Source organism: Gadus morhua, chromosome 4 (genome assembly GCF_902167405.1).
Source record: "Gadus morhua chromosome 4, gadMor3.0, whole genome shotgun sequence".
Lineage (NCBI taxonomy): Eukaryota > Metazoa > Chordata > Actinopteri > Gadiformes > Gadidae > Gadus > Gadus morhua.
The window spans coordinates 26,920,146-26,946,943 of NC_044051.1; the positions used below are offsets into that span (position 1 = coordinate 26,920,146).

Genomic DNA, 26,798 nt, shown 5'->3' on the forward strand with positions numbered 1-26,798 from the left:
AAATCCTCAAAAAGTAGATTGTCTTTATTAGAACACGGGCTGTGGTGGGACAAGTTATTTTTTTGAACAGTTTACTCAAAGGGTTTTACTTCAGTGAACATTGAGACGATTGTGCTGAGCATGTGCATGTAGAGAAGAACAGCATCTGGTTAAAAGCAGTACCAGGGACTTTTCTGCCTTGCATTCTTAAAATGAGTTTCTTGACTTGCAGCAGTTATAGGTCCGTGGTTAGTCAGCTACTCTGATCATGGGAAAGCCACAACGTTAAAGTGACTGTAGTACAGAGCGGGTGGGATGCACGGGGCAGATCATTCTACTCATGCGTTAATTGCGTCAAAAAACTTAAACTTAAACTTCAAGCATGCCCCCGGTGCGTTTGACAGTTAACATGGGGGCTGAGAGAAGGTGGTCTAAATAAATGTTGGATTGCGCTTAAAAACGATAGCGCTCGTGAAGAAAATTATCAGGAAAATAAAGTATATCCAACCGGGGTCTTAATAATCGTTCCTCACGGAGATTCCTTCTGAGGATCGAAGCCCCTACGTACACAGGCTCTCGTAGAAAAGGACATGGCATTTCTAACACTTCCTTCTGTCGGAGAGCTGCCTTCAGCCTTATAGACAACAAACTCAGAGTAGGTCTAACCACCTCCCGAGCAGGTTAGACCCACGGCGTATGTTGCCGCAGCAACTAACTCTCGGTTGCGCTGAACCTGCTACCTGAAACGGAAAATCCAGAGTTTCCACTAACTCAGAGCGAACAAACTCGGGGTTGCCTCAAAACCAGCTACCTGAAACAGGCCTCTGGTGAACCAATGGTTCGCGAATGAGTAACAACTCATCATCAGTCAGATCCAGCTCCACCAGTCGATCCAGTGTGGGACCCAAGCCATCCCTCGACAGCGCTTGAAACCAAGGGCGGCAGGTTTAAAGCGTGCCCTGCAGCGGTGGACAATTGCTTTTAAGCCATCAGCATTACTAATGCCACATAATAAACCTTCAATGTGAATATTAATGTATGTACTGTGTGTATGTATTGTGAATATCTCTATTAAAATATGACAATCATCCCGTCTGTGTCCTGTTAATTTAATAACTAATTGTGAAATCCCAGGAAAATTCAGTTGCTTTCATAATCAATTGGTTAGTTTGCTAATTCACAGAATGATTAATTAATACAGTATCCCCTAGTCTGTTTACCAGTAACTCATCAGTAGTTACTGAGTAACTCACTTAGGGCCCTGTTAGGGCCCCCTAGTTGTTCATCATTCGTTACTCAGTAACGAATACAGTAGTCCCCTAGTCTGTTTACCAGTAACTCCTCAGTAGTTACTGAGTAACTCACTTAGGGCCCCCTGGTCGTTCATCATTCGTTACTCATTCGTTCCTCAGTAACTACCCACGTTTTTGCGTACCTTATTGTAAAGTGTTACCAAATACGGTAGCCTACATGGACAGAATTAAAGATTGCATTATGTATTCAATTTCTAATGATGTTGATGTGGAGAAAATCCATGGCCAACACAAATAATGTCTTAATCAATCTTGTACCTTCTGCTGTTCGTCTGGCAGCACTTAGTGGCCACTGCCTGGCTGGCAGAACTCTCTCTCTCTCTGTCTCCCTCTCTCACTTTCACTCTCTCTCACTCTCACTCGACTCTCTCAAAGTCTAAATATCTTATCTTTGAAATTGGTAGGAGTAACAGTGATAAAAGCTCTCAAACTAAAATAAATATGTGTGTTTTTATGATATACACCTATCTTTAAATGCAGCAGTCTGTTTCTCTCGATATCCCATAATTCAACATCCTGAGGCCTCCTAAGTTGAAGTACAGAGTATATAGTGCAGAACTCGCTCTGGTCCAAAGACCACTGATCATACTAGCCAGTGAACAAAAAGTAAAATCCAGTAAAATTCATTGTTTTATCGTCTGTCTCTGCAAGACACATTGTGAAGGAAGTCATACAAATGTTCTTTAAGATGACCAGACTCTGAATGCTAACACGAATATTTGTTTTTGTTAAGAATATATATTTGTACATGTTAACCCGTCAGATAGATTTTCACCCCATTAAAGGTCTCATTTAAAAAATATATATGTATCTGTAAATAATACTGCTAGGCTCCCTTATCGTTTTGATTTCACTGTGAAATTTGGTAGAGCGTAACTGTAAAAAAAATATGAATCATCATATTGCCAGTTTTCTCCCATTCTACTCCCTTCAAACACCAAAAGTACATCAAAAGCACCAAGAGCGATCAAAACACAGTACGTTGACGTCCACGTATCTGCAAAAGTTGACATTACATATATTTTGGTTCAGAGACGTAGAGATTCAGCGTATTCACGCTTTGCAAAAAACGTACAAACGAGGCACATTACCTTTGGCGTTCATATCTGTTTCTGTGCCTTTTGAGCCTGTGGCGTCATCCGAGCAGTAAGCCTGGGAGTCAGGGCCGCTTCATGATCCAGGGGTCAGTCCCCGCTCTCGTAGGGCTCAAGACCTTCCTGAACAACCCCAACCCCCTTCCAGACCCCTAGGTGGTCGATAGGGTTTACATGTGGTCCATAGTGTTTAAATATGGTCGATAGTGTTTGCATGTGGACTGTGGTCGATAGTGTTTAAATGTGATCGTTAGTGTTTAATTATGGTCGATAGTGTTTAAATGTTCTTTTCCCTCTCTCCACCTCATCCCTCACTCTCCACCTCAAGCTGGTGTGTGGCGAGCGTTCTGGCGCCAATTGGCTGCCGTGCATCACCCAAATGGGTGCTACATACTGGTGGTGGTTAGTGAGGTCCCCCCCCCCCCCCCCCTTCACTGTAGGCGTCTTTGAGTGTCTAGAAAAGCGCTAAATATTTTCAATGAATTATTAATGAAAATGAATTATAGGCGGCTCGCCTCTCAAGGACGGTGAGGCATGGCCAAACTAACGGTTCATACGTTGGTCATAAAGTTGAAACAAGACTTAAATCAATAATAATTCATTCATCTTTTATTTTATGCAAGACTAGTTGTCCCAAACCAGTTGGTCTGGCGGCACATCTCAACTCAGAGAAAAGCTTGTCAACGAGGGTTCAACAAATAATCTCCAGGTTCTGTTCAAAGAGCATTGAAATGCAGAGTGAGAAAGTGATGTGTTCCAGAAGAGAGAATAACAAGTAATGTGTACCAGAAGAGAGTATAAAAAGTAATGTGTTCTAGAAGAAAGAATAAAAAGTAATGTGGGCCAGAAGAGAGAATAAAAAGTTTCCATCATAAGTTTTCAGATTTGTCAATGGAATTTAGCCACATTTGGTTTGGTTTAGTGTGTAGAATTTAGTGGAATCTTGCGGAACAGACTTGCATGCATTCTTAAATGCATCCGTATTTCGGAGGTGTCGTTTTTGAGGATGATTTCCCTGTTCGAAAACTAAAACTAGGCTACCACTACTTCGGGAAAGTTGGTATATTCACCTCCCGCAGTGCGAGTCAACATTGGCTTGGAGCGCCGACTGCTATCGAGATGGTTGATCAAAACATATAACACGTATGATAATTAGAGGTCTATGAATGAAGTTCACCACTATGGATGCAATCAGAGGACTGGGTGTTGAGTATCGTGAATAGGCTGTAACCTCCACCATGTCCTTGAACATGTACAGTAATCATAGTGATAATGATTGATACAATAAAAAAAAAGATTCATTTGCAGTCTAGAGCCGTTAATGTCGCTTTCTTAAAATTAATGTTGCACCTTACACAACACAGGCCAAGACAGGCCCCCGCGGTCAATAGTTTGAGGGGTGAGGGGTCTAAGTTTTCAGTGGGTTGTAATCCCCACCGCTGTTTATAAATTCGACACACTGGACCTTTAATCAACAACAACAACTACCAAATCGACCAATCCCTCTCAGACACATTCCCCTCTTCCTAAACGACTCGGCGTTCCAAGAGGGAAGACCGAGTCCCTCGGTGCTCCAGGGACCTCGAGGCGGCCGGCCGGCCCGTCGGGGTCCAGCGAGGCGGGGCCCGGGCGCCGGCGGTCCTCCTGGCCCGGGTTGGCACTGATCTGGGAGGACTGCAGGCTCAGCATGTGACCCCTGGCCCGGGACTGGTACAGCTCTGTGGACGTCTTCTTGTAGCTGGCCTCGGGGAGATGGGCAGAAGGGAGAACACGGTACTTCAAACCAGGGTACAACGCCCTCGTTTGGTTAAAGGTCCCATGACATGAAAATCTCACTTTATGAGGTTTTCTAACATAAATATGAGTTCCCCTAGCCTGCCTATGGTCCCCCAGTGGCTAAAACTTGCGTTTGGTGTAAAACGAGCAATAGCTGTTCTGCTCGCCTTTGAAAAAACGGAGGCTCAAGCGCACTGATTTGGAATGTCTTTTTTTATGTCGTCATAAAGCATCTAAGCTCCTCCCCTTACTCTGCCTGGCCCGCCCAGAGACGTTGGCCCGCCAATGAGACACGACCGTGCGAGCGCCACATGTGTGTGTGTGAATACACACACTGTAACGCAAGTGTTTCTTGTCGGTTCTTTGACACAATGTATTTCCACAATGAGACTGTAGTGGGGGTTATCTGAGCCATGGTTGAGAAGGAATTAGGCCCACCCGTCGTGACAAAGACCAAAGAACCGACCGGCCAGAAGGGAGAAAGTCCCGTGGATTATCAACCGGGACAGTTTTTATTTTGGCTCCAAGGATCATTGATTAAAAGATTGTCCCATTAGAAATGAGGAAAACGATGAAGCGGACGACTGGGAATCCGCACCTTCCCGTGAAGTGACTGTGAATCATCCAAGAGGCAGAGGTGAAAGGGGGCATTCGCATTGACGGGATGCAGGAGCAGGCCAGGTCCAAGGAGGAGGTATGAGCACCATAACACAAACACCACAAACACGCAAAATGGTCTCAGCGTCACAACACACACAAGCACCACATCCAAATGATTGTTGTATGGTTCTCACCAGCCTTACGCGACCTGATCAGCTAAATGTAATATTATATATGGTTATTATATGTGGTTATTTTAAACAACGGGCTATTTTAGACAGTGGATACTCGATTTTTTCAATCTATCACAACCAGTTTAATGGTCAACCATATCACACAGCCATGACATGACCCCGACTGACCCCCGACTGACAACGTGACGGGGACAACAGAAGTGTGTTGCCTAATATTGAAAATGCAGATTTTTTATTTTATGATATTTTGTTAATGTTTTATGGTCAAAATGGCAACAAGGTGAATTGACGAACGTATGAGAGAGATTGGAAGAAGTATGTGTTATGAAAGGAGAAGAGATAGATGAGAACGTAAGGCAAGACAAGATAAGGAAAGGGGTTGGGAGAAAGATAACCCATCTGCATCGAGTTTTGTTCAAATAGATCCGGACCTGGACAACGCTCCTCCTTCTCCTGCTTTCAGCCCGACCGGTGGCCCAATACAGTGCAAATACCCCACGTCACGACTAGGGCCCGACCGATTCATCGGCCTGCCGATTTAATCGGCCGATTATAGCCTTTTTGAAAATAATCGACATCTGCCAAAAAGACGCCGATTACAACCGATTATTTTTTTTATTATTTTATTTTTTATTTTATTTTTAGAAATGTTATTGCGCTTAGTATCCTGCAGATTGCGCTCCTACTCGCCTTGCTAACTAACAACTTTAGCTGGAGTAAAAAAGAGGAGATTGAGTTTTACCGTACAACATGAAAGCATGCTCGCTCAGGCAGCTGCGCGCTCACATCACCAATGTACACAAGCCGCGTTGTTTGAGCATGTTGTGTCTGTTTTTCTTTAGGTCCCAGGCCATGTTAATTTGTTATACTGTAGACTCTAACGGTGAGACCATACTGCTCAGCACGCACGTGTTAGTCACTGCTCACGAGCGCAGCACATTGGGAGTTAGTTATTTATTTTACATTACACTCATTTTTGACTGTAAATATATTCTAAAACACTCAAAGGTTCTGCATTCAATTCACATATTCGTCAAAAGTGTATTTAAGGTATCAAAAACTACGTTTTATAGCCTTTTTTTTTTTTTTTTTATTCGGCCGATTAAATCGTAATCGTAGCTCCTCTACATCAGACTTTATGAAGTTACAGACCATGGGAGGCCCACCTGAAGAGCTACGGAACGGTCTGCTGGACGACACAAGGAGACAGTCCAGCAGGACCAACAGCACCAGAGTGGTGGCCTCCATGGTGCCTGTGTAGCCACAAGGAAGTGGCCTGAACAAAGACAAAGAGACGGGAGAGACGTGGGGACAGGCACTTCAAAGGACAGCCCGTGATGTGGATGACAGGCAGGAAGCAGAGAGAGAGGTGGAGGCGTGTCCAGGCGGATGGAGAGAAGAGCAGTGTACGGAAAGTATCGCACTAGACACAGCATTCACGCATATTACAAGAGACGAGATCTAATGTGTAACTAGGACTGTGTATAAATTGTGTGATAATTTCTAAGAGGATATCTGAAAGGTTTGAAAGTCATCAGGAAAAGTGGTTTGAAGAAACATAGACAAGTAGAATAGTTGAAGGTTAAAGAAATGTGCTAGACAGAATCCAAATGTACGACAGCGGTAGAATTCATTAAGGCACAAAACGTTAAAATTGAACCCCAAAAAGCATGATGTATGCCACAATGTTTTTCAGAGTTAAAGTAGAGGGTAGGTGGGTTTTTGCTTGCCAACTACTCGTGTTTGTATCACGGCAGCAGCATTGAGGACACATCAAAAACGAAGAATATTTTTGTTTAGAAATGTTTTTAAAAGGTAGCCTTGTTTCTTTGTTTTCGTTTTTTTTAATGACTTTTGAATATATGGAAATCAGATGACTTGATTGTGATGTTTATGTGGATAATTATCAAAAGGGGGGATTCCCAAAGAAATTATCCAGTGACAATGGTTCACATTTGGTGAACCAAGTCATCCAACAGAATTGACCCACGCAACCATTGTGCGTACCACCCTCGGAGTGGTAGGACAGTAGAGAGGTAGAATGGTCCCGTAGAGAACATCGTCTACGGGACAACAAGCCAATGCAACAGCAGATACAGCCCAAGGAAGGGCAACTCCACGATACATGGATTACTATCGAAGATGTGCCTGGAATTCACCAAGGTGGTTGGAATCATTCCAAGTCCTGTGGATCACAGCAAGGTAGCTAAGAGTGCTACCCAGACCTACGCCAGCCACTGCAAGCGGGCACCATCACCAACAACAAAGGTCACTTCCGACCCAACCCCCTTGGCCGTCACCCCAACACTGAAACCAGGGTGAAGTGCAAGTAACTCACCCTTACACACACAATCACATCAGAACCAGGCCCAAAAGACTGTCACTGGCCTGGGGAGAGATTGGGCCAGAATCGACATCATTCAGAATGGACGCCAGCCCTGGACCACTATCTGATGGGATTGATAGTGTGATAGAAGTTTAATTGTATTTTTTTTTTCAGGTGATGTTAAGTGATTTCGTACTACCTTCTGTAAAAGCGAACGGTGGTATAAATATCTGTACTTGGAGACCATGGTCGGACATAGTAGATTATGAACATATGCATGTTGGGATTAAATTATCATTTTAATCCTAAAGGTTGCATGCTTTTGTGATTATAAATAATCAAAGGGGGGATTGTGATGGAAAATCTACATGTTGTTACGTTTTTGGTCTATCTATTGTGGCAGACGCCAGGGAGGGGTGGTGATTGAGGGGAGGTATGTGGCAGCATGCTGGCTCCACCCCCAAGCTTTACAGGGACTGCCTCCCTTAACGATGCAAGCCTGAGGTGCATTAGGCAGGAGTGCTTGGGGATAAAAGGGAGCATGCAACCACATGGAGGAGAGCCTACTACGGAGTGCCTCTGAGTGAGCCTCTGTGAACTGTGTGTGGCCATATGTGCAGGAAACCTGAACATTGACGGATTATTTGTGTACCGACCGCTTTGCATGAGAACCCTCCCGGTGACGACCCCTGGACTACGGACTATGGACTCTGGATTACCCTTTTCCCCACCCTGGTGACAATTATTTGTCTATTTTGAATAAATCACCTTATTGAACTGCTCTCTGTGTTGTGTGTATCATTTGACTTGGTGGCGTGGAAACCCCACACCCACTGGCCCGCTACACGTGGTGGAGAATGCGTGCTTGCAGCCAAAACCAAGTTAAATAGATAGACCAACACAGGGACAACAATGGAAGCGTTGATGAAACAGCTAGTGGAAGTGAGCATGGCGCACCAGGCTACGACCCGGGAGCTGGTGGGAGCGCTAGCAGCCGGACATGGCGGCGTGGCTGCAGGTGCTACAGCTTCCCGTCTTGCCCCCAGCAGGTTTACCTCAATATCTTTGAGAGGACGGCGGTTCGGGAGAATTGGGATCCAGCACAATGGGCCAGCCTACTTGCACCGTTCCTGTCAGGCACAGCACAGAAGGCGTATCAGGACCTGACGGACGATCAGGCGTCTAACTACGAAGGGCCGAAGAAGGAAATACTACGCCGGTATGGGTACACGTTGATAAGTAGGTCACAGAGGTTTCATGATTGGACTTATGATGCAACGGCGTCGCCGCGCTCACAAATGCACGATCTAATCAGGTTGGCCAAAGGCTGGCTGACGGCTGCCCCACTGACGCTTACGGCCACAGAGAAGGTGGTCATGGACAAATTCTTGCGATCCCTCCCATACGAGGCAAAAAAAATTGCCAGCCAAGCTAACCCACAGAGCGCAGATCAGTTGGTGGAGTTGGTGGAAGGTCACCAGGCGGCTGTGGAAGTCCTACGCAGTGGACGTCCACTGAGGGGTGAACCCAACCCTCGCCCAAAGGAGCGGGAGCGGATAAGGACGGAGGACCACGGCAGGATCCCGGCCAAGGAGACGCCAAGAGCAAGCCCCCCGAGACGACGGCCTTTCCTGAACCCAGACAGCAGAAAGTGCTACGAGTGTAGCGAGCCGGGACACATCTCATGGACCTGTCCGAGTCGTGATGTCTCGATGCCGTCGGCATCAGCCGGTGAGTTAACAACCGGGCGTCCCTGCAGATTGCTGACGGTTTGCTGGGGGGAGGAAAGTGGTCCTTCCCCAGTCACTCCGGTGAAGGCCAACGGAAGGGACACGACAGCCATGTTGGATTCCTGGAGTATGGTGACCCTGATCCGACCGGACTTCGCCCGGTCCCCGAGCTTGATGGACACTGTGGCAGTAACATGCATACACGGTGAGACTAAGAACTACCCCACTACCCTCCTTCACCTACAGACTACAAAGGGGCAATACACAGGACCAGTGGGAGTCGTCCCAAACCTTCCGGTGCCGGTTCTTATTGGGAGGGACTCTCCGCTGTTCAGCAAACTGTGGGCCAGTTTGGCCGGAGAGGGGGGAGAGGACACCGGAGAAGGGCGAGGGCCGATAAGAGGGAGGTCCGGATGTGTGGCCTACACGAGGTGGACCCACAGGGGTCAACTGAACCTCTATCGGGAAGTGACGCAGGGGACACAGGACAGGAGGCAGGGGAGGCGAGTATGGACAATCTGTTCCCGATGGACCAAGAGGCAACGCCAGAGCCTGCCTCATTATCGGGACGGTTCGGAACAGCCCAACTGGAGGATCCCAACCTGACGAGTGCTCTCCAGTAGGTGACCGTGGTGGACGGGAAGGCCATCGAGGGGGTAGGTCTGATCACATACCCTCATTTTGCAATCAAAAACAAGTTGTTGTATCAGGTCGTAAAGAGGAATGATGAATGTGTAGAGTTGTTGTTGGTGCCCCGTCCCTTTGCTCAATCAGTCCTGCAGCGGGCACACTCCCACCTTCTTGGGGCTCATCTAGGGGTGGAGAAGACCCTGGACCGGATCAAGGCAAGAGTCCACTGGCCGGGGGTAAAGAGGGCAGTGGATGATTACTGCCGCAGTTGCCCGGAGTGCCAACAGGTGGCACTAAAACCACATTTCCGTGGCCCATTAATTCCCCTACCCATTATTTCAGTTCCTTTCAGCAGGATTGCCATGGACCTGGTGGGACCACTACCCAAGAGCAGCCGGGGGCACCAGTACATCCTGGTGATACTGGATTATGCCACTAGGTACCCCGAAGCCATTCCACTGCGCACCATGGCCTCAAAAGGAATTGCACGTGAGTTGGTCCTGATGTTCTCCCGGGTGGGCATTCCCGAGGAGATCTTGACAGACCAGGGAACCCCGTTCATGTCACGAATCATGAAAGACCTCTGCAAATTAATGCAAATAAAACAGTTGCGCACCTCAGTATATCACCCGCAGACCGATGGACTAGTGGAAAGGTTCAACCGGACCCTGAAGCAGATGCTGAAGAAGGTGATGGAGGCGGACGGACGGAATTGGGACCAGCTGCTTCCCTATCTCAGGTTCTCGATCAGAGAAGTGCCCCAATCGTTGACCGGCAACTCTCCATTTGAACTCCTCTATGGGAGATGACCCCGGGGGCTGCTGGACATAGCGAAGGAAGCCTGGGAACAGCAACCGTCGCCCCATCGAACCATGGTGGAACACGTGGGAGACATGAGGGACCGGATGGCCACCTTGTGGCCCCTGGTGCGGGAACACATGCAGGAGGCCCAGGTTGCCCAAGCACGGGTCTACAACAGAGGGGCCCAACAGCGAAACTTCCAGCCCGGAGATAAAGTGCTGGTACTTGTCCCCACAACAGAGTGTACGTTTCTGGCCCGGTGGAACGGGCCATACGAAGTACTTGAAAAGGTAGGGGAGGTGAATTATAGAGTCCGACAGCCGGGACGTAGGAACCCGACTCAAATTTACCATGTGAACCTGTTGGAATGCCCGGGATGCACTCTGCTCTATTCCTCCAAAGGCTACCAGTGAAACCGGGCCTGCCAAGGTGCCCCTAGGGGAACAGCTGAGCCCAGCACAGAGGCAGGAGCTCATGGAGTTGGTCGACCAGAACCAGGATGTGTTCTCCAGTGAACCGGGCCACACCAATCTGGTACAGCACCACATCATCACTGAGCCCGGGCAAAAGGTGAAATTGAGACCCTACCGCATACCGGAGGCCAGGAGAGAGGCCGTCAGGACCGAGGTAAAGATTATGTTGGAAGGGGGAGTCATTGAGGAGTCAAACAGTGAGTGGTGCAGCCCCATAGTGTTGGTGCCGAAACCCGATGGCACCATACGCTTCTGCAATGACTTTAGGAAGCTAAATGAGATATCTAAATTTGACGCCTACCCCATGCCCCAAATAGATGAACTCATAGAACGGCTAGGGACCGCCCGGTATATCAGCACGCTCGACCTGACAAAGGGTTATTGGCAGGTACCCTTAGCTCCCGAGGCGCGGGAGAAAACTGCTTTTTTCACTCCTGACGGGCTGTTCCACTACAGGAAGCTACCCTTCGGATTGCACAGGGCCCCGCCCACCTTCCAGAGGTTGATGGACCGGGTACTCCGTCCCCATCGGGGGTACGGGGTGGCCTATATTGACGATATAGTCATCCATGGGAGTGAGTGGGACACTCATGTGAAGCAGGTGAGCGCAGTATTGCAGGCCTTACGGGAGGCGGGGCTAACGGCTAACCCAAAGAAGTGTCAGCTCGGTCTGAAGGAGGCGGAGTACCTGGGATACACCATTTGGAGGGGATGTGTGAAACCCCAGATGAAGAAGGTGGAAGCGATACAGGACTGGCCACGGCCCCTGACCAAGAAACAGGTACGCACGTTTGTGGGGCTTACCAGCTACTACCGGAGGTTTATTCCCCACTTTGCGTCCATAGCCAGCCCTCTGACAGATCTGACCAGGGACCGGCTGCCCGCCCAAGTCACATGGACCGAGGAGAAGGAGAAAGCCTTTCAGGACCTAAAGGGTGCACTGTGTTCAGGACCCGTGCTGGTAACCCCGGACTTCACCAAGCCAATGGTGGTGCAGACGGATGCGTCGGAAACAGGGGTGGGGGCAGTGTTGTCACAACTACATGACGGTGAGGAACACCCGATTATTTATATCAGCCGGAAGTTGTTGCAGAGGGAACAAAAATACTCCACGGTGGAGAAGGAATGTCTTGCCATCAAGTGGGCCCTGGAAACCCTGAAATACTACCTGTTGGGGCGCCACTTCACCCTGGTCACAGATCATGCACCACTGGTTTGGGTGTCAAGGAATAAGGACAGTAACGCCAGGGTCACCCGCTGGTTCCTATCATTACAACCTTTTGCCTTCTCAGTTGTTCACAGGTCAGGGGCAGCCCATGGGAATGCGGATGCCCTATCCAGGAGGGATGCTCTGGGGAGCTGGACCGCCCCTCCCTCCCGGTCGGAGCTGAGGGGGAGGGTGTGTGGCCGACGCCAGGGACGGGTGGTGTTTGAGGGGAGGTATGTGGCAGCATGCTGGCTCCACCCCCAAGCTTTACAGGGACTGCCTCCCTCCTTAACGATGCAAGCCTGAGGTGCATTAGGCAGGAGTGCTTGGGGATAAAAGGGAGCATGCAACCACATGGAGGAGAGCCTACTATGGTGTGCCTCTGAGTGAGCCACTGTTTACTGTGTGTGGCCAAAGAGTGCAGGAAACCTGAACATTGACGGATTATTTGTGTACCGACCGCTTTGCATGAGAACCCTCCCGGTGACGACCCCTGGACTACGGACTACGGACTATGGACTCTGGATTACCCTTTTCCCCACCCTGGAGACAATTATTCGTCTATTCTGAATAAATCACCTTATTGAACTGCTCTCTGTGTTGTGTGTATCATTTGACTTGGTGGCGTGGAAACCCCACACCCACTGGCCCGCTACACTATGAACTTAAGTTTTGTTACTATTTTGTGTGATGCATATATTGCCTGCCTTCTACTCTCCTAGTGGGTCATCTGAAGTGTGAACCTTCGAGGGTCGTGTGATGCATTTTATTGCCTGCCTGTTCCTATGTTTTCGTGTGTTGTAAATCATCTTCCATGCAATCCTTTGATGCATGGGCCTGTTCCTCAACCCCCTGGCTAGCGTCAATGAAGCCAGAGGGTTACATGGCACGGCCGCCACCCCCTCCAATGGCATCCAGGGGAGCTTCAATTGTAGAGATTACCATCTGGTAAACAAAGCCTTTTGGTTTATTGGGGGACACACCCCCTCCAGAACCCAACCCAAGTGAATAAGAACTCACGACTCTGAACAATCGGTGGACTTCTCCTGAGCGTATCTTTAGAGTATGAAGTAAGACGCAACGAGAAGCTCCCATCTGAGACCTCAGATTATTATATTGTATGCTTGTTATGTTGTTTGTTGATGCATGTTGTGATGCATCTTTGTTCGTACTTTTATTACAAATATATATGACAAGTAATTGCCTGCAAGTATTTTGTGCTTTTTGCATCTAAATATCTCATCTGCTTAGACGCAATATCTGATAGAGAAATTGCCACGACAGGGACCACCGCCGGAGGCGGAGGTGCCTAAGCGCTGCCCGGCAACAATCCCTTTCTCCTCCTTGTCGCGGTTCAGTCAACTTCACATTGTTGTGGACGTGGAAGAACCAGGAACGTCGGAGAACCCAACGCGGTCATTTGAGATTCATAATATCGGCTCACACAGCTTTTGGCCGTGATAATATATATTATATGATATAGATATCTATGTAGGCTATATGATAATATTTAGATATAGAGCTCTAGGACGCCCGTGTGTTCTAGAATATTTACAGAACACGGCTAAAGGCTGTGTGCGCCTCGCCATTGTGATACATCCACTGTAAACAGAGCGCATGGTACCGTGGCCGCAAGCTGCTCAGGGCCACACCCCCATCCTCCTCCTTGACCCGCCTCGCGCCTCCTCATTTGCATTATAGCTACAGACACCAAAACAGAGCATTTGGGGAAAGCTCAATGTGCGACTGGCTCGGAGTGGCTGTAACTCTGCACCACGGCAGAATTTCGGGAACGTCTTTGAATACTGTGTTAGTTGCCCACTAATACCAATGTTAAAGAATACATAAAATAGCATGTCATGGGACCTTTAATGGACACAATTATGGTAACATGGCATTGACGGGTAATTATATTGAAATTCCCCATAATTTGCACCAGAACCAAAACAGGGGGTACTGTTTCTAAGATGTCGGAAATATGAACTCTTGCGCCACCACCACACAGTTCAGTCCCCATTAGCCCGGCGTGTTTGTGATGCTAGTTCATATCCCAATTGAATAAGTAGGAGTGGTGGGAGGGTGATAGCATAAGTGGAGGTCTTCACACATACTCACGTTCTCAGCAGCAGAGAGGACAGAACCACGGACACGGAGGAGGCGGCCATCGCGGCCGAGCCCATCCAGGGTTGCAGCACCAGGCCTGCCGGCATGAACACACCTGGGGCGCAGCGTAGAGACCAGGGCATTAATGAGGACCGGAAACCAGGGAGAATGAGGCTTGGATGGCTATAGGTGATAAGGTGTTCTACTCCACAATTCATTCAGATATGTCGTCTGAAAAGGGCGCAGTGCATCCATTTGTTTGTGTTAGCTTTGAAGGTCACTCCCCAGGTCAATACAATTGGGTTGATATTAGTTTGAATTATTCTCACTAGACATGTTTGACACAATCATTTACGACGAGTGCGTGTGCTTGTGTGTACGAATGCGTTTGTGTTTGTGTGTGTGTGTGCGTGTGTAGATCACCTGCAGCGATGGGAATCCCCAGCAGGTTATACATGAGGGCGAAGAGGAAGTTGATTCTGATCCTCCTCACGGTCTTCTTGGAGAGCTCAATGCTCGCTACCACATCCATCAGGTCGTTCTAGGGGATAATAAAGAGGAGAAGCACTTTAGAAATCCCCCAACGGGGATGTTGACTTGTTACAGAAGCTCTAGAGTCAAAAGTATTGAATAAAGGGATTAAGAGAATATTTATAAAGAAAAAAAGGATGTACACTAAAAGCCCATGATTCGCAACTGTGATGATACTCAAAGAAGATCATTCCCTTGATTCATTTAAAATATATTGATTCCGATTTTGTTAATTATTCAATCGATTTTAGTCCAGAAAATATTTTTGTTGGCGTCAGAAAGAGCATCAGCATGATACATCTTCTGGCAACATTTTATGGTAACTTGATATCATGTCCGAATAATTGATAAAAAATATCGTTTCAGATTATTGTTAGGACAGAGGTAAAAAGTCAAAAATTAAAATTTATTTAAGTAACTTAGAAATGTTGCACCAGAGGGAAGCACCGACTGGTAGATCTTTGAGACTCTCCCGAAATAATAGTAAACTACATACACAAATAAAATATGCCAATTTTCAGTTTTGCAATTGCTTCTCTCTCCCTCTCTCACTCTCTTGATCAGTGATGGGAATAAGGTCGTTCTAAATAACGGTGTTATTACTCTCTCTATCTCTTTACTTTTCTTCCTTGGTTATTAGGAACAAGACAATCGCATTAATGATGACGATTGGCTGAGGTCGAGTTCAATTTCACGGTAAGCCAATCAGAGGTAGAGTTGGTCGGGTGTTGTTTACACATTGAGTCAACGAGAAGCAGGAATGGCTTGCACAAATAATCCAAAAATAGCCTTCTTTAAATGGAAGTATAGCCATTACTTTACCCTCTAAGAAATTATTGGAATGAGTGTAATCTTGAAATGCACATTATGCCCTGGACAAAAGTGCCTTTCCACGTCCGTGTTCCAATACCCGTACTTTCCTTACTTACTAGCCAAATTTTGAGTACGCAGTACGTTCCAATTCAGATCCGGCGAAAAGAAGTATACTTCAAGGACCCGGATGTCGTACTCAAAACGGGCTGATCGTGAAGTGTGGATCGAAGGACACTTTCCGCATAGATATATATATATTAACTAGATGCCTTACGGTGGCGTATAGAACGTCACCATAGAAAATTAACGAGGGAAGACGGAACAAAACTGTCAAAAGGGACACCAGGCCAAACCGTCAACGATCCAACTCTTTTGGAAGTACAACAAAAGTTGATATATCCTCATTCGATCCTATCTCAAATCAGAAAAAGCCTTACAGGCAAAGAGATCAAGAGATACCAGATCATTAAGTTGTGAATCAAGCATTAGCTCATCAGCAAAGAAGAGGGCTGACACAGATGTTGCTGACATAGTGGATGTTAAGAACCAGGAGGCTTCTCAACAGAGGAAAAGTCAACAACAAGGCATCCAAGTCTCAACTGGAGCAAGTGCAACACTGGGGACGACTAACAGCCCACCAGGAGTAAACAGTCTGAAAGCTAAAGACACCCAGCATGAGAATTACCAGAAAACACCTGAGAAACAGAGTACCCTGGGGGTTCTTGCCCCTGATCTTAGAGGGTTAACTGACAGTTCTTGAAAACAACTTTAAGACACTATTTACCACTCTAGAGTTATTGGAAGGAGTTCTGATTTTCATGACCTTGTGTACGTGCTTGTGTACCACATCCATATGTCTGCATGTATTGTCTGAGTGTGGGGGTATGAGTGTGTGCTATGGTGTTATGTGTATTTGTGTGGGCGTAGATCTGCACAAGTTATTGCAAGTGTAACCAATTTTAGGAGTGTAAAAGTGAATTACAGTATAATATAAGTTGGACTAACAATAAGACGAGGACCAGAATCAGAAGAGACCAAATTCGAGAGGAGCCACTGTACTGAGCAACAACAATGAGGCAGACACAAGAGTAACAATTGAGTAGCCACTCTTATATTTTACAGTGAACAAAGTAATTTGTCTGGTTCGTACAAAATGCAAAATATTATACCAAACAGTAAGAAAAATAAAAAAAGTAGTGTGCACACTTAAAACAAAAATGTCTGTTGGGGCCCTTAAAATAAAAGGAGTTGTTGCAAGTTCACCTGATTCCAAGGTTCCTTGTAGTGTAATGTGAGTGTATTATTTGTGTGAATGAGTGTGTACGTGAATATCTCCTCGGTGCTAATCTTCAATCAGGGTAGTTGGCTCGCCATCTTTTACAGCAGGAAGTTGTCCTGAACCTCAGACTCTTCAGTCCTCTAAAAAACCTGACCTGTAGACAGGGTCACACAATACATTCAACACTATCCATTCTCAGATGCATCATTAGGGATATCAGACGTCAAAAGATGCACACAATTACATCTTATTCTGACAAATCTTCATCTCTATTCAATTCTCAAATCTCTGTCTTTGTTGTACAACGTTCAATCTTTAGTGTATCATTCATGAGAACTAAATATTAAAGTGCTCACACATTTACCTGTTCATGTGAACAGTTTAAATAATACTTATGGCAAGTAACCATTAACATACAAAACCATTAATTATAAACATCTGAACCATGTGCAAATAACATAACAGTACACATTTTGAGTTAGACTCAGAGGTATTAAAGAATTGTGCTTAGTTCACTCTTACACTATAGGCCTATTCATGTCCGAGATCTGCACCAAAAATTACCCTCTAATTGCTTTAAACTCAGTTGGAATAACATAAATGTCTTCAATAAATTGCAGAATACAAAATAAACTATTGTTTTATATTCATCACATTCACAACATATCAAATTACTATTTTTTCCCTAATATCACCACTGCTTTCCTTCAGCACACGGAAAACAACAGGAAAATAGCACCAGAGCAGCTAAAGAGCAAATTTCTCACTGTTGCTCTGTGTATCAAGGTGGAGCATGCCGATGCCGAACCTCGTAGCATCTCTCCGGAGGACAGGCAAGCAGTTAGCTTGCTAAGCTCAGAGCTAGCATTAGCATGGACGACGACGGTAAGCGTCAAGCTATCTTTTCATCGGATAATTAACTCGTCTTAACGACGTAACTCTCCTTCGTTCAGCCACTTGGCTCCGGACCTCCACTGGGTAAGTGCTCCGACTCTTTTTCCTTTTTCACAGGTTTCACTCTGGGTTTTTTCTCTGGTTTTCCTCTTCTCCTTAACACACAGCTGCCCTCGCTTCTCTGGCTGAGATCCGAAAAGACTGGAAGAGCAACGCGACTGCACTTCCTCTCCGAGCCGACAGGCTGAGCGTGGCCTGCGTAGCTTCTGATTGGCTGCTGAGAACTAGGTACCCTACGTGGGACCATGCGAGTTGAGCGGTGCATTCAAAATAAATAAGATAATTAAAGTAAACAGTCTCTCTTCTTTTATGGTACTAAATTAACAGTGTTTCTTACACCTGGTTACACAAGCTTGAAAAGTATTGGACTATTGGTCATTGAATGCCTTGGATTCTCACACTTACATTACACCTTGGACTATAAATGGAATGTGGTCATAACTACTGACTTGATGTTGGAGCTAATACCATTGGTGCATGCCCTAGTCTTCTGTACTGCCTCCTTTACCCCCTGGACATTATCCTGGTCACTATCCCTAGCAGGAGATCATATGACTCCACCTTTTGATCTGTGGCCCTTATATAGCATAGCCTTTATATACAGTGGTTTGGATATATGTCTATGGGATTTGAATACTTGAAAAATAGCGATGATAGCCATCCTTGTGTTGACTATGTGGATAGTTTAAACTGCAAAAGCTACTCTCCCGACCAGGTGAAACACATCCTTAACAATAATAACTTCTCTCTTCTCCATTTAAACACTAGAAGCCTGCAAAAACATCACGATGATTTAGTTTCCCTCGTGACTATTACTGACCATGGATTTGATGTGGTGGGCTGTAGTGAGACATGGCTGAATGAGAGATCACACATAGAATCTCTAAACATTGAGGGATACAGACTCATCAACAAAAATAGATCAGATACAATTGGAGGTGGTGTTTGTTTTTATGTGAGGTCCAAGCTCAACGCTAGAGTGTGTGAGGATTTGAATATCGATGATGGTCTCTCAGACTCTCTATTCATTGAGATCAAGACTAGTAATACCAAGAAATATGTAATTGGAGTGGTCTACCGTCCCCCTGATTCAGATTTTAACTTGTTTAGGCTGAAACTAGAAGAACTCTTGTTTAATTTAAATAGCAACAAAAAAAAAATGCATAATACTTGGAGATTTCAATATTGATATAGCAAAAAATTATAGGGTAAAAAATGATTTCATTAACACCCTACACACATATTCCTTCTTTCCTACTGTTAAGACTTTTACCAGAGTCCCACAATATACTAAGACCATCATCGATAATATTATCACCAACATACCAATTACGAGCTTAACATCTGGAGTAATCATCTCCGACATTTCTGACCATTTTCCTGTTCTGGTATCCATTGATCTAATGACCAAACATTTAATTCCAACCCAGAAAACAAAAGTTAAAACCATAAATGAAAGAACAATAAACCAACTGTGCCAAAACCTACAAAACAAAAATTGGGAAGCTATTTATCACTCCAGTGATCCCGATTCTGCATACAATTCCCTTACTGATATCATAACTGATTCTATCCATTGTACCATCCCTGAAAAGACGGTTGTAAGCAGTACTAAAGTCCATAAGCCATGGCTGACACAGTGTATCTTAAAATCTATCAACCACAAAAATAAACTCTATAAATGCTACATAAAGGACCCTAATGATACTAACAAGGAAAATTACACCAAATTTAGGAACAAACTCACACATATCATCCGGAAAAGTAAAAGAGAGCATTACATCGACTGCCTCAAACGATCTCTGGGGGATTCCAAGAAAACGTGGCAGGTTCTCAATAGAGCCCTTGGTAGGGACAGGAAAGACTCAGTTCTCCCTGACACTGGTAGCTCTTATGGTCAAGATGACCTTGCAAACCGTTTCAATAACAATTTTGTCTCCATTGGAGAGAATCTAGCTAGCAAAATTAGCCCACCCCTGGGAGCGTCCTTCACCCAATATCTATATGGGGAGTAGCCAAACTCATTCTTCATGCGCCCAACAGATCAAAATGAAATCCGTACGATCATTGGGAAGATGAAAAACTCAAGGACATCAGGAGATGATGAAATAAGTAGTGTTATCCTTAAGGCCATCATAAATTTCATCCTAGAGCCACTTGCTTACTGTGTAAACCTCTCCCTGTTCTATGGGATCGTACCAAAACTTGCAAAAACAGCAAGAATCATTCCCATCTATAAATCAGGAGATAAAAATGACAAACAACTATAGACCCATATCAATCCTGCCTACACTCTCTAAGGTATTTGAGAAGGTAGTGCACAAGAGGCTGAGTGGCTACCTTGATAAACATAACATACTTGTCCCCTCTCAGTACGGCTTCAAGACACAAAGCATGCCATAGACAACAACAAACAGGCTATTGGGATATTTCTGGATTTTTCGAAAGCATTCGATACTATCGATTTCAATATCTTACTTGGCAAGCTACAGCATTATGGGATCAGAGGCACAGCATGGAGATGGTTCAAGAGCTATCTCCAGAATAGAGAGCAGTTAGTACTTATAAATGACCATAGATCAGTACAGAAAACGGTCACTCTTGGGGTCCCCCAGGGTTCCATTCTCGGACCTCTCCTGTTCACCCTTTATATCAATGACCTAGACTATGTCTCTGATGCCTTTCATAAAGTGTTATTTGCAAATAATACCAACTTGATCCTGTCTCACAAAAATATTCTTGTCTTGCAGGAAACTGCAAACAAGGAGCTGTTAAAAGTGGACACTTGGTTTAAGTGCAACAAATTATCACTAAATATCAATAAAGCAAACTACATTATATTTCGTTCCACAAAAAATACAAGGTGGAAAATACCTGTCTCTCTATCAATGGCCATGTCATTGAAAAAGTAAAATCAACTAAGTTTTTGGGTGTAGAACTCGATGAATTTATCAATTTTAAAAGACACACTCATCAATTATTAAATAAACTTTCCAAATATGTTGGACTTTTTTTACAAAATAAGACATTTCCTCCCACTTTCAACGCTCCTTACACTGTATAAATCTGTTTGAACCCCACATCACCTACTGCAATATCATCTGGTGCAATACATATCCTAGTCATCTTTTAAAGTTACAGTCCCTTCAGAAAAAGATTATACGTGCAATATCATGGTCAAAATTCAATGCTCCAACTGCCTCACTGTTCCACTCATCATGGTCCCCTCAAGCTTCCTGAAATCAACACCTATCACAATGCATGCACAATGTACCAGGTGGTAAATAATATGAACGCCCGCCTATGTGAGCTTGTACCTATCTCTCGTCCACTGCACACACACTATACCAGGAAAAAAACATTTGATTACTGGCAAAGTAAGAAAACTGAAGAGCACTAGCCTGAGTATTGTTTCCAGGGGACCACAGACATGGAATAAGCTTGAAGGCTTCATAAAAATGTCCCAGTCCTTCTTGGCTTTCAAAAAAAATCTAAAACAGAAGCTGTTATCCACCTACATATGACGGTGGTGGAATGTATTGTTACAACCTAGTGTTGACAGTGTGTCTGCGAGATGTATGTGTCGTGTTCTCTGTGGAAGTGTGTGCCTGGGATGAGGCTATGGATGTGAGTGTGTGTGTGTGTGTGTGTGTGTGTGGGGGGGGTCACGGGTCCCCGCTACAAGCATTTCTTGCTTCTTAGGGATCGCCTTTTCATGCTGCCATCTTTGTTGTTGTTAATGCATGTTGGATGTATGTATTATGTTTGTGCTCTTGTATTGTCCGGCACCTTAGCATGAATAAACTAAACTAAACTAAAAATAGGCGGCCATCTTACCACAGTAAGCTGCTCACCCATAACATTGTTTTGGTAGTGGTACATGTACTTTTTAAATAACCATAACTTGCTAAATTTTCAACCGATTTACAAACGGTTTGGTTTAATACAAACGTTATTAACGTGATTATGATATTGTACCTATTTTAGAACATTATTCTATTTTTCATTATTCTATCGAAAGTATGCAGTGTCATAACTACATCTCTGACGTTTATAACAAACCAAACCGTTTGAAAATCGGTTGAAAATTGAGCAAGTTATGGTTATTTAAAAAGTACATGTACCACTACCAACACAATGTTATGGGGGAGCAGCTTACTGTGGTAAGATGGCCGCCAGTGGTGACGTTCGACTCCATTGGCCAGCAGAGAGGACGAGGCATCTAGTTAATATCAGAGCCCGTCTACGAAGAGCCTGGGCACTTCCTATACGCCCCATTGTACCGATCTTGGTTGTAGTTCCATCCGACATCCACTGGGGGTGATCGCGGGCGAGTCCAGATTGAATGGGAGTCTATGGGGCTAGACGGCTAAATATGTCTCTTTCACCTGCTTGTCGTTGAAATATCGCAAATTTTATTGTAGATTCCGCAAGTTCAATATAGATTATAGTTCAAAAGTCGAATGAATGAGCACTTATGTCCTTTCGATTTCTTACAGTTTGGGCCGTTGTTGGCCGTACACGCTAGCATTCTGCTAATGAATGCTGATTGGTCAGGGACGGACTTGCGACTGATTACGACCAGAGACCTTTCTTGACGGCATCTGAAGCTGAAGCACAATCAGAAACATTATCTTAAGGACTTTCCGTCGAAGTTAATTTTTGCGTACTGTATTTATATTTTCCTGCAGGCCCTTTTATTTGTTGTATAGTTACGTATGGTGAAAGTACATGGGCATAAATGGAATTTCTTCCATTTCTTGTGTTCAATTTGTTATATACATGGTAGGTACGGTATGACCACCTTAAATAATACAGTCAATGTCCCGCTCAATATCATTTAATCTGTCATTGTCTATTTTTCGAAAATAAAGATAGTTTAAAAAAGAAATGCCTCGTAAATGTGCAATGATAAACTGCAGTAACAGTGGAAACGGATTGTCCGTCTTTTCGTTTCCCAAGGACAGAAAAAGGTAACGTTCTCGCTTGCTCCTGTATGAATGGTCCTAGGCTACCTGAGGCTGCACCTGATAAGGAAAGTTGTGCTGGAGCCCCGTTAAAATCGCACATGGCTTATTCAAGTTGCGCGCTACACATTCTCTATAGTGTCGAGACTCAAGCACTTAATTTACCTTAACCGATTGTTCCATACAAATTGTTAGTTAACGATTTAACAACTTCAACATCTGCTATTACAGTCGTAATTTTTTGGTAGGACTTGGGCTAATGACCTTGCACAGAGGGAAAACCATCTACACCACTTGTCATTGATTTCTATGCATTCATGGATCTTTACAGATGGGTTTGTTTTAAGCCATTGAATATAATTGCTCTGCCCTGCAACACATTATAAGCTACACATGTTTGTTAAATGAGAAATATGGTCTGGGTCACATTGAAACAGTAACAGTTGTATAACAGTAATTATACAACGGGGGGCCTGAATCCAGCGATCTGATTGGTTCCTAACTGTTGTATAATGAGCCTATACATAACTGCTATGACGCCCAATCATTTTGTGAAAGTATCACTCCGCGCCTTGAAGTGGAAAGTGTCAAAGAATACAACCGTATTTTTACTAGTGTGTGTGGAGTCATTTTGCCATAATTTTAACAGTTGTATAAAAGCAATAGCACAGTTCACAGAAGCCTAAAATCGGCGAGTGAACTGCTCCATAGGATAAATTGCCGGCGAACCGCTCTATCGGAGCCTTCTCTCGGAGGGACGCTAAAGTGTGTTGCATAGTGACCGTCGATGCATAGCGGCAGCCAGGAGGGACTACTTTTTGGTAGGCTTTAATAAAACAGCTACTTTGACTTTCTTGGTTTCTTTTTAAATGTAGTGTGTCTATTTCTTTCGTTTCGCCATAACAGTAACCGTTGTATAAAAGCAATAGATCACTTCAGTCATTGGCATGTGCTCATTATACCACTGTGAAGGGGGTCGCCGGCCCTCCGCTGCGCGTCGGGCCGGACAACGCCCCTTAACAGTGGTATAATGAGCACATAACACAGCCTGGCGTGATCTATTGCTTAATTATACAAACATTATACCAACATTGCAACAGGCCAGTTTATTAAAACATCACACTAACAAGAACACAATAAGAACAGTAACTAATAGTAAATAAAAAAAAGAAAAGAGAAATGATTTAACAACACTGAACATACTGAACAGAGGCAGAGAAAAAGGACAGAGGAAGAAGACTTGTCCGTTGTCACAGCATCAAGGTCCAACTGTAGAGATCAAGAAAGGAAGAGGCATGAGGAGGAGTACAACAGAACACTGCTCTCTAGGAGATTGTTTGATGTAAACTAAGTTGATGCAGTGTTAAAATGATGACTCTAATCCAGGTTTCTATTTCAGGAGAAAGAAATAGCTCATAATCGTTACTAAAAAAAAAAGCTTTATCATCCGCACTAGTGAGGATTAAAAAAAACACTCTATGTGAGTAACATACATATGTAAAACATTTGCACATTTCTTTTTTTTACATTGGCTCACTAAAACTCTAACTAGTGTATTAAGCAAAAAAATGCCTTACCTCCAACAGCTGGTGTTATAGTTGTGGGGAAATGCGGAAGTGCTTAAGAAACTGCCGTAAAGCAGTACCTCCGACAGTATGACAATGTGTGACGTCATCGCATGTTTTTAACGAAATTACTTGACAAAAAATTACCTCGTGAGAAAGTGGATTCTGAGGATAAAACCCCATAGGCTCCCATTCATTCTGGACTCGCCTGTGAGCGCCCCGCGTGGACAGAGATTATTACTGCAACCAGTCCAGAAAACCGGAACTAACCAGCGAGTGGCCATTCTCCTCATATTAGACATTCTCTGTTAATATATATATCTATGGCCGTTTCTCAATTCCTAGTACGCGTTCTACGTACTCGCGGACTTGGAAGTTCGTACTTGGCAAGTCCGGACTTCAGGTAAACACTTCCGAGGACGGGAGTACGTACCTGCAATTGACGTGCGTTCACATCGCTGGGAATTATGGGAAAAACCTTTTTGCGACGTCGGAAAGTTCGCGTGAACGCCACCTCATGACGCTGTTATGATTCTACTTCCGTTCGGCAACTGGGGCCAAATTTAGTTAACAGAGTTGCCCAGTTGATGACGTATGGTGACTCATTGTTTACTAGTGATGCGCATGACCATGTCGGACCTCAACGCAAAAGTTTTGAACGGTGAGAAAGTTTGACTCAATATAAAAGAATCAACCATCATATCACATATTTTTTGCCATGTCTACACTTTACTATTGATTGACGTTGTAACCGTCTGTTGCCATCGACTTTGCTCAGTTTTAAAGGTTGTGTACTGTAAAACCAGCTGTAGATAAGGGCAAGTGTAGCCCTCCATACAGTGGCAATACTGTATGTGCTTCTCATAAATAAAAGCAAAAGGATAGTAGATTCATAGGCTACAAGGAAATAAAGGCATTTACTTCTGGCTGTTTTTATCTGATAAATAAACCCTGGTGTGATTCCTATTAGGCACTGTCCGACTGAGAAGCACCTGACTGCGCAGTTTGTATGGATGATCCTCATCCCATTTAGTGAATTATGAGCATGTGCTTTGAAGTAAATCCTGTAATTTATTGGGAGCCAATGCAGGGATTTTAGGCTATTGAGGTAATGGGAAGGGTTCAATCTGTAGGCTTGGTTGTTTAGTACAATGGCTGCTACAACATCTGTCATTTACATAAAGTTTAAATCTCTTTCAGTATACATGGATGAAAAACTGCAGCTTTTCTGGGACCCAAGCCTTCATCATCCCATCACCCAAACATTATATCAAAGACCAGGGGAAACTGACCTCTACACTGCTAAGGATTGGGCTGTAAAATTAAGAGCGATTTTGGTGCGTCGTTTACCATTTGGCACAGCCCATGCCAGCACCAGTACCACTCCCAGCACCAGTGCCACAGCCAGCACCAGAACCAGCGCCACAGCCCACCCCAGCACAAGTGCCACAGCCAGCACCAGAACCAGTGCCACAGCCCACCCCAGCACAAGTGCCACAGCCAGCACCAGCACACGCTTCCCGTCCTCACCTTTCAGGGCTCCTGTCCCGTATGCCTTTAAGGAACTACCACAAGGTGAGTGAACAAACAAGTCCAACACTTCATAATATTTTCATAACAGAACTACAGTGTATGTTTTACAGTGAAATGAAAGGTCTCCAATTCTATCAAGCGAAATATAATTCAGAGACATTTGCATGCGTTTCAAGTAGGCTACTTGAACTCCAATTCATTGGCATGGCATTTCTGTTGTAGTGGCGATAAATACCAGAGATGTGGACTCGAGTCACATGACTTGGACTCGAGTCAGACTCGAGTCATGATTTTGATGACTTCAGACTCGACTTGACAAAATGACGCATGACTTGCGACTCGACTTAGACTTGACTGCTATTGACTTGGGACTTGACTCAGACTTTGCCTCTTTGACTTGTAATGACTCGACATGTCTCGAGTCAAAAAAAAATATTGTTAGATATCAGCTGCTTTCACACCACCGCGCGGCAACTCGCCGCCTCCGCTTTCTCCGTGTTTAAACTTTCGCAGCAGCAGCCGCTTTTGAAAACGCCTGGCCTCAGACCGCTGCGCTGAACCCGGCAGCGAGCCGGTTATCAGGGCGGTTGCCGCGCAGCAGTGTGCAAGCACTGTCAGACATGCAATGCATGGAGTGAAGTCTGCAAAACTAATCACACACTGAACAGGACTATGATTGTCCTAATTTCCCGTTCGAAGTAGATCCTATGAACTGAAATGCTGCCAAACACTTTGCTCCCTGGTCAAATAAACAGAAACTATCGCGACCATTTTTACGGTCATATTTATTTCGTTGTAGTGCTAGGCAGGTAGCCTAAATAAATTGCTTGCAGGCAAATATCTTGATTATGTGACCAATGCTATGGTTATTTATTTGATCTAGACAAATAACTGGGATAGGCTACTCATCCATTCACATCGCAAAAAGCT

At 44.8% G+C, this 26,798-nt stretch overlaps 1 protein-coding gene across 5 annotated transcripts in view; it reads right to left on the reverse strand.

The window, feature by feature from the left end:
* Nucleotides 1-2,973: 2,973 nt before the first annotated feature.
* The window catches only part of LOC115541566 (copper-transporting ATPase 2), a 77,920-nt gene continuing 54,095 nt past the window's right edge, over nt 2,974-26,798 (reverse strand). For 4 of the 5 annotated variants that reach the window (XM_030353323.1, XM_030353325.1, XM_030353322.1 and 1 more), the window contains 3 exons: nt 14,650-14,767; nt 14,239-14,341; nt 2,974-4,124 (listed from right to left, as the gene is read on the reverse strand). In XM_030353323.1, coding sequence (XP_030209183.1) covers nt 3,893-4,124; nt 14,239-14,341; nt 14,650-14,767 — 453 coding nt within the window. In that variant the 3' untranslated portion in view covers nt 2,974-3,892. Of the gene's footprint in view, nt 4,130-14,238; nt 14,342-14,649; nt 14,768-26,798 lie in introns of all 5 variants that reach the window. The other variant, XM_030353326.1, reaches the window with a different exon arrangement.